General features: G+C 29.7%; 1 protein-coding gene across 1 annotated transcript in view; it reads right to left on the bottom strand.

Moving 5' to 3' along the window:
• Positions 1-1862: 1862 nt before the first annotated feature.
• Positions 1863-7294, bottom strand: part of LOC108684645 (L-xylulose reductase) — a 7094-nt gene continuing 1662 nt past the window's right edge. Inside the window, exons 2-4 of the mRNA XM_018189077.1 lie at positions 6864-7294; positions 6208-6356; positions 1863-2145 (exon numbers count right to left, since the gene is read on the bottom strand). Coding sequence (XP_018044566.1) covers positions 2042-2145; positions 6208-6356; positions 6864-7294 — 684 coding nt within the window. The 3' untranslated portion in view covers positions 1863-2041. The remainder of the gene's footprint in view (positions 2146-6207; positions 6357-6863) is intronic.

Genomic DNA, 7294 nt, shown 5'->3' with positions numbered 1-7294 from the left:
TTTTGTATATATTTTTTTATATATATATATATATTCCTTATTTATATACATATATTACATTTTTATTTAAAAACGATAAAATATCTAATTTTGACAAAGATTGGCAATGTATCCATAGAAGGTTTATTTAATAATATAAATAAAGCAATTTATCGCGTTTACGATAAGTAGAAGCGAGAGCGCGAAACAGCGAAAGAACTTTGCTTGTTAATCTATAATAATTTGCGATATTAATGTAAATGAAAGCTATAACAGCATTAACGTTGTTTGAAAGAAAGATTGCGTTTAAGAAATTGATCTTTTCGCGTTATCCTGAAAATGTAATTAAGACGATCAAGGAATGTCTGGTGAGATAACAAAACGTAATATTGTTACTCGTTTAAGTTTTATCTGGTGAAATCGATTAATAATCATTACGAGTAAAATGTGTTTTGGCGATAGCAAATTCGTTATTTGTCTCAATATAAACATGCGAATTTTGTTTTAAGAAATAAGTATGTCGCACGCGTCCTTATCGTTTAAACGTGTCTCGCAGTTGATCAAAATATAGGTATTACATATTTTAATTAAATTCATTTTACATTCAACACTTGGTTCGTATTGAGATATTTTAGTGTATACATAGCAAGGTGTCCCGAAAAGAATTATATCTGATAAAAGTTTCGAACATGGTCATTCCAAGCTTAAATTTTACTTGTAAAAATCGAATGACCTTTTAATTTGCAATTAAAGATCGGCAATGCCTATGTCAGGTATTTCGATTTCTAAAATCGAAGACGATAAAAATAGAAAGAATCCAATTACGATTGATTCTTATAATTTACATTCATGACATATATGACCCATTGTCAAATATATCGTAGTCTTTAATTAGAAAACTTTGTTTTCTTTTAACATTGTGAAATGTAACACAAACTACATTATAAGTGATATGTATTATATAAAATAATTTTGAATGTAGTGTCTCTCTTTATATAAGATACTACATTTATTTTTATTCTTAACCAACATTATTAAGAATTGTATGATCGTTACTTAATCAAACAAAAATCATTTTGTTGAAGAAAAGATATATGTAGATGTAAATTATAAATCATTTACGTACGTTATTTTATTTTTCTTGTCTGCGAGATCTCAATTCAAATATATGTTAATTTGAACAAGTATAATTACCTAACTAGACTTTCGATTAAATTTTTCATAAAATTTGAAATCTGATATCACACGCGCAATAGTTGACACGTGCGTGTGCGTCCGTGCGTGCGTGCGTGCGTGCGTGCGTGCGTGCGTGCGTGCGTGCGTGCGTGCGTGCGTGCGTGCGTGCGTGCGTGCGTGTGAGTACATATGTACATATACTTTTTCGGACACTCGGTAATCTGAGACACATCTCGATATGTAGAAAAATGTGCAAGCGGATTAAGAGATAAATTCAATTTCCATTGTTTCGTTTAGCATACATATTCTCAGTTTCTCCATCGCGTTATGTTCACCGTAGAAGCAAATTAGGAGCCGAAAGAAAAGCGTTCTTTAGATCGAATGCAATCACGGCAGAGAAGAGGTCGTGAATTATATTATTATACGTGCGTTAATATTTTGGGGTAGAATATTTTCGAAGATTGCGAGAGAAAGAGTCACACACTCGCTAACATGAGTGGTTGTCCCATTCACGACTTTCTCTATCGCCGCCTGTTTGTCGAATCTAGTTGACGATGAAGAAGAGAAGAAACAAAGCATTTTTTTAAATTAAACTGAAACAAATGAAATTTGCTTGTTTTATTCAATCAATTTTGATATCCTTTTGATAATCCTTCAATTCTTTTTAATAATCTTGGATGGAATCTTACGTCAATTAAATACATAACTATATTGCAGTAATCTTTATTAGTTCTTTTATACAGCGTATAAATTGTATCATTATAACAAAGTAATCACTATCATTTACAGCCTAACTTTCACAAATATTGAATTTTGAAAATGAAGTTTGCTATACCTGTAGTAATAGAATGTTTTTTTTTTCTTTCTTAAAGATGATACTTTTTGTTTATGTAGCTAAGAAACCACCGTCGATAGGCAAGCAGGCGCCATTGATCATGGAACTTCGGTCACTTAATAAATATACAACAGGATCAACTACCTCATCAACATCTACAACATCATTATTTTGAACCAATTAAAAAAATTGTTTGCTTTTTTTATAACTAACATTCACAAAATACAATATTAGATACAATAGTTTGAATGTTTATAAATTAATGAAAAAATAAAAAGTAAAATAAGTTTTATATGTAATATCTTATAGAACCGTATGTGATAACACAAACTATATAAAAATCAATGTCTTAAGCAAGAGATCCGGATTTGACTTTCGGCCGAGGTAATATTTTTCGCAATAAGAATTAATTACTTACAGATTTTAATATGTCATTCAGCATTATTAAGATTGTTCCAAGACACGAAAAAACAAATTGTTAAATTGCTAGTTAATTTAACTCATGATATTGATATTATCATGCAGTAGTTTAGTAGAGTTAGCATTTTAATTTGTGTGAATTTATATACTACGTAGTTCTTTAAAAACGTGCGTGATGAAAATGATTTTTCGATCTTGAAATGCTAACTCTATTAAACTACCGTAGTAATATCACGAGTTGAATTGACTAGCACTTTAACAATTTGACGCTTTTTTGCATCTTTGAACGATCTTAATAATGCTGAATGACATATTAAAATCTGTAAATAATTATTATTGCGAAAAATATTATCTCAGCCGGGAATCAAATCCGGATCTCTTGCTTTTCGGATGAATATTCTAAGCCTTTAAATCGAGACCTTAATAGTACTTCTCGCAATAATAGGCCTCAACTCCAAGATAATATTTTTCGTAATAAGAATTAATTGTTTACAGATTTCACTAATTACAATCTGTATTTTACAGAAGTAATATTTTTCGCAATAAGAATTAATTATTTATAGATTTTTTTTATAGATTTTAATATGTTACTCAGCATTATTAAGATGCGAAAAAACATCAAATTGTTAAAAAATTGCTCAATTCAACTCATGATATTGATATTACCATGCAGATTAGTAGAGTTAGCGTTTCAAGGCCGAAAAATCATTTCGGCGCGCGTTTCAGAAAAGAACTACAGTAATATATAAATTCACACAGAATCATACAAATATTTAAGATCCAATTAGACCGTTTAAGATATTGATTTCTATATATTGATTTCTATAGTTTGTGTATTCACATATATACGGTCTTATAATATATTGTTTTATATATAATTTTATATAATTATTATATTTTATACTTAATTTTGCAAATATTTTATATGCAGGTATATAAAATATACATGTCCGAAATTTAAATGTCTAAACTTCGGAGCGTGTAGAGGATCGATAAACTAAGAAAAAAAGTCTTACAGAGATATGCTCGTTTTTACTTCATTTTGAAGAAAATCGCAAACAAGATAAAATGTAGTTTTCATATTTCATTTCTTTATTACTTATTCAACTACATTTTCTTTTTTGTGATTTTTTCCAAACAAAGCAAAAATGAACATATCTCTACAGGACTTTTTTCTTAGCTTATCCTCTATACCATAGGTTCTCAATGTGGACATTATCACTTCCCCGGGTGCTAAGGAAAATCTAGGGGGCAGGGCGAGTGTTGCTAGTCCTAAGGACAGCAACAGGACATTGAGGAGCAAGTGGGTAAAAGAACATGCCTGAGAAATTTAATTCCCTAAATATTTTCTAAACAAACATTTAAACATTCACTTGATTATACAAATATTACAAATGGCAAACATTAATAATAGACGCAAAAAATGAATAGAACAATTATCTCAAGATTGCAATGATCGATTTGGATAATATTATTGCGATTGATTGATACTGGACAATAATGGAATGAAAGTTATCAAAAAAACGAAGAGGAAAGTGGTTCGTAAGTGGAATTTGTAACTCATTATGTATAATTTAAATTTTATTGTTAATCTTGGTGTTGCGAAATTTTTCGCAATGACCTAATAAAGATTGAAACGTATGTCTATTGTATATTTTCTATGTTTTAAATATTAAATATCAATTTAGCATTTGATAGCCAGCGTTTACTCATAGCCTAATTCAATTTTAATTTTTAACAAACATTACAGTTATGCATTTTTATAAGAATCAAATATGTCAATCAATCTTCCATACATATTGATTTAAATTATGATATAATATGATATGTAAGATTTGTTTTTTTTTATTATGTGCAATTTTTTTCGGCTAATGTTTTCTTGTAGAATGATCGAAGTAATGCATCTATGCATGTTTTGTCATTAATCGATCGCGGACATTCGTTCATAATTTCGTATCGCGCGCGGAGTACCGCTGTGTGAGTAATACTTTTTATTTGTTTCTATGTAATTTTCTTTTTGTTGCTTTATTTAGAGATAGTTTGCCGGTTATCCGATTTGCCAGTTTATCCGTGAAGGAGACGCCGAACAAAAAAAAAACTTAGAATGAGGGCGATGAACCAAAAAGGGTTGGGAAATTATGCTCTCCATGATTCCGAAGTTTAGATATTTAAATTCCGGACATCTTGTATATTTTAAAGTTACGTATATGGACATATACTTTTCGCAAATATAGATGTATTTTACATTTTATGCAGGTACGTCTATTTTGTACATATTCTTAACTAGTAAAATGAAAATAATAAGTAACTTCACGCATTCTATTTCATTTTCTTTGCAATAATATTTAAAGAATTTTTTAAATTTAAATATTTCAAAAAATATAAGAGTTGATTATAAAGTTTGAAAAATCTTGTCGTGTGACGGCAACAACAAATGTTTCAACAAACGTTATAATTTTTAAATTAATGGAAATAATTAACAATCATATAACATGTAATTGGTGTATGTTTCCATATGTGACAGCAGTTCATTACTCAAAAGCCAAAATATTTTTAATGTTTCTGTAACAATGCTGCAAGATTTGAAATCTTATGCCGTAATATGTATTATGCAGAGTTCGGTAGAATAATATATAAAAGCGGCCACGACGTGATTCTTTATGAAAAAATAAAAAAAATATATAGAATAAAATTTTTCGATTTTCTACTTAGTTTTCGAGAAAATCGAGTTTGAAAATCCACTGCATATGTTGCAGCTACGGTTCGTTGAACCTATTATTTTTTCGTAAGGAATCAGTTGTGCCCGCTTTTACATATTCGACCCTGTATATTACAATTCCTGATATCTACAATGTTGTAATGATTACAACGTAATCTGTAATGTTGCAACGTTTCTGCAATGATGCTGCAAGTTTCTGTGCTGTATGGAATGCTGTCAGTTATCTACATTCTTTTTACTACCGATCGGTCATATCTTTATGTCAACACGTTATGTTGATACGAAAACATATATTTAGTAAATGATAAAACACTTGTGATGCAATGTTACATAATTAATCATGTGGAATAATCCCGAATTAACGAACGATATGTTTTAATTCGTAAGACGATTACTGTATCTCTGGCGAAAAAACTTTTACAAAAACTATATACATAGATTGAGACAAGATTGACATTTTCGAAATTATTATTTTCATAGATATTCGAATAGGACATAGATCGGTGTTGTTTGAAAAAACCTAGAAATTCTCCGTTCTCAAATAATGCCATTCTATTTATTTCTACGTTCCATTATATCCGAATATCTACAAAAAATAAGAATTTCTAAGATCTTATCTAAATTTATGTAGTTTTTCTATACTTTATCGTAACAATTTTTTTTCCACCAAGGATATTTCAAAATTCATTCTACAAATTTGTACATTACAGTTACAGATTTAAATTATGTGAATATTATAGATTACGAATGACAAACGAATTACGAATTACACATTAATGCAGAATAGAAGTCGTAGCGGTTGTAAAGTCTTAAGTCATAGAAAATTAATTAACCATCATAGTCGAATATGAGAAGAATAATCGACTATGATTTTCTACAACTTAAAACTTTACAATCGCTACGACTTCTATTATTATATATTGTAGACTCCGTATTATAGAGCGTATAATATAATATTTACGAATTGTTCACACGGATAAAATTTATCTCATAGGTATATTAATTCGATGGAAAAAGTAATGAATTAAATTAAGTTCTTTAATTTCTTAAATCTCTTTTGATTAAAATATATACGTACCAGCGAATCGACCGAGCGGAATTTTATTGATCATACTTTGTGCTTTCTGCGAATCGCTCCAACCCAATTTTCCCATTTCCGTCATCACAACTGTAGGACCGACACTATTGATTCTTATGTTGTGCGGCCCCACTTCGAGGGCCATCGTCCTGAAAATATCACAAAGTGAGAAACTAACATGTTTCCAAAAAAAAGACATCTTCGATGAATTTAAAATCAACTTTTTTCGAAAATACTGGATAGTCAATACAGAGTTAAATAATAAAAGACTGAAAATAAAAATTCAGAATTGAAAAATCTTAATAGATAAAAATAAGTACATATATCATCTTATTTTACATTTTATTTTAATAAAATTTTAATTAAATCTTTTCCGAATAAAAAAAAATCGACATTAAATTTATCAATATGGAAAATTTAATTGAACCCAAGCAGAACAAGTCATTATGATATCAAAATGATGTCAAAATGACTCCAAAATGATCATAAGTAATAAAAGTTTTTCAATCATTATATTTTTCTGATCATTTTTTTCAATAGCTATCTGCGCATACATTGATTCACAATAAATTTTCAATTTTTGCTAATTGCCAAATATATTGATTAAACATCAAGCTTTTATGGATTACGAAGATATTAATAATTATATATCTTACTTCGTCAGCATGTCAAGAGCTGCCTTTGACATGCAATAAACGGCGTGGTCCTTCAATGCTACCTGTCCAGCTTGCGACGATATATTTACGATACTGCCACTGCATTTGCGTTCGATCATGTTTTTGACTACAATTTGGGACACATTGAATGCAGCTTTCACGTTGACATCGAAAGTTAAATCAAATTCGTTGGGCGTAGCGTCCAAAAATGGTGTAAGACACGCAACAGCAGCGTTGTTGACCAATAGATCGATTGGCAGGATACTTTGAACAACCTTTCTAGTCGTATTCCAATCACGAAGATCGACGCAAATAGGTTGAATCTTCGGATCAATCGCCACCAAGTTATCTAAGTTTTGTTTTGTTTTCGAGAGTGCAAACACTTGTCCCTTATATTTAGAGAGACGAAGAGCTATTTCCTTCCCGATTCC

Source organism: Atta colombica, unplaced genomic scaffold (assembly GCF_001594045.1).
Source record: "Atta colombica isolate Treedump-2 unplaced genomic scaffold, Acol1.0 scaffold137, whole genome shotgun sequence".
In the NCBI taxonomy this organism is placed as follows: Eukaryota; Metazoa; Arthropoda; class Insecta; order Hymenoptera; family Formicidae; genus Atta; species Atta colombica.
Note: the sequence above shows the minus strand (reverse complement) of the source record. Positions and strands in the feature narration are given on the sequence as shown.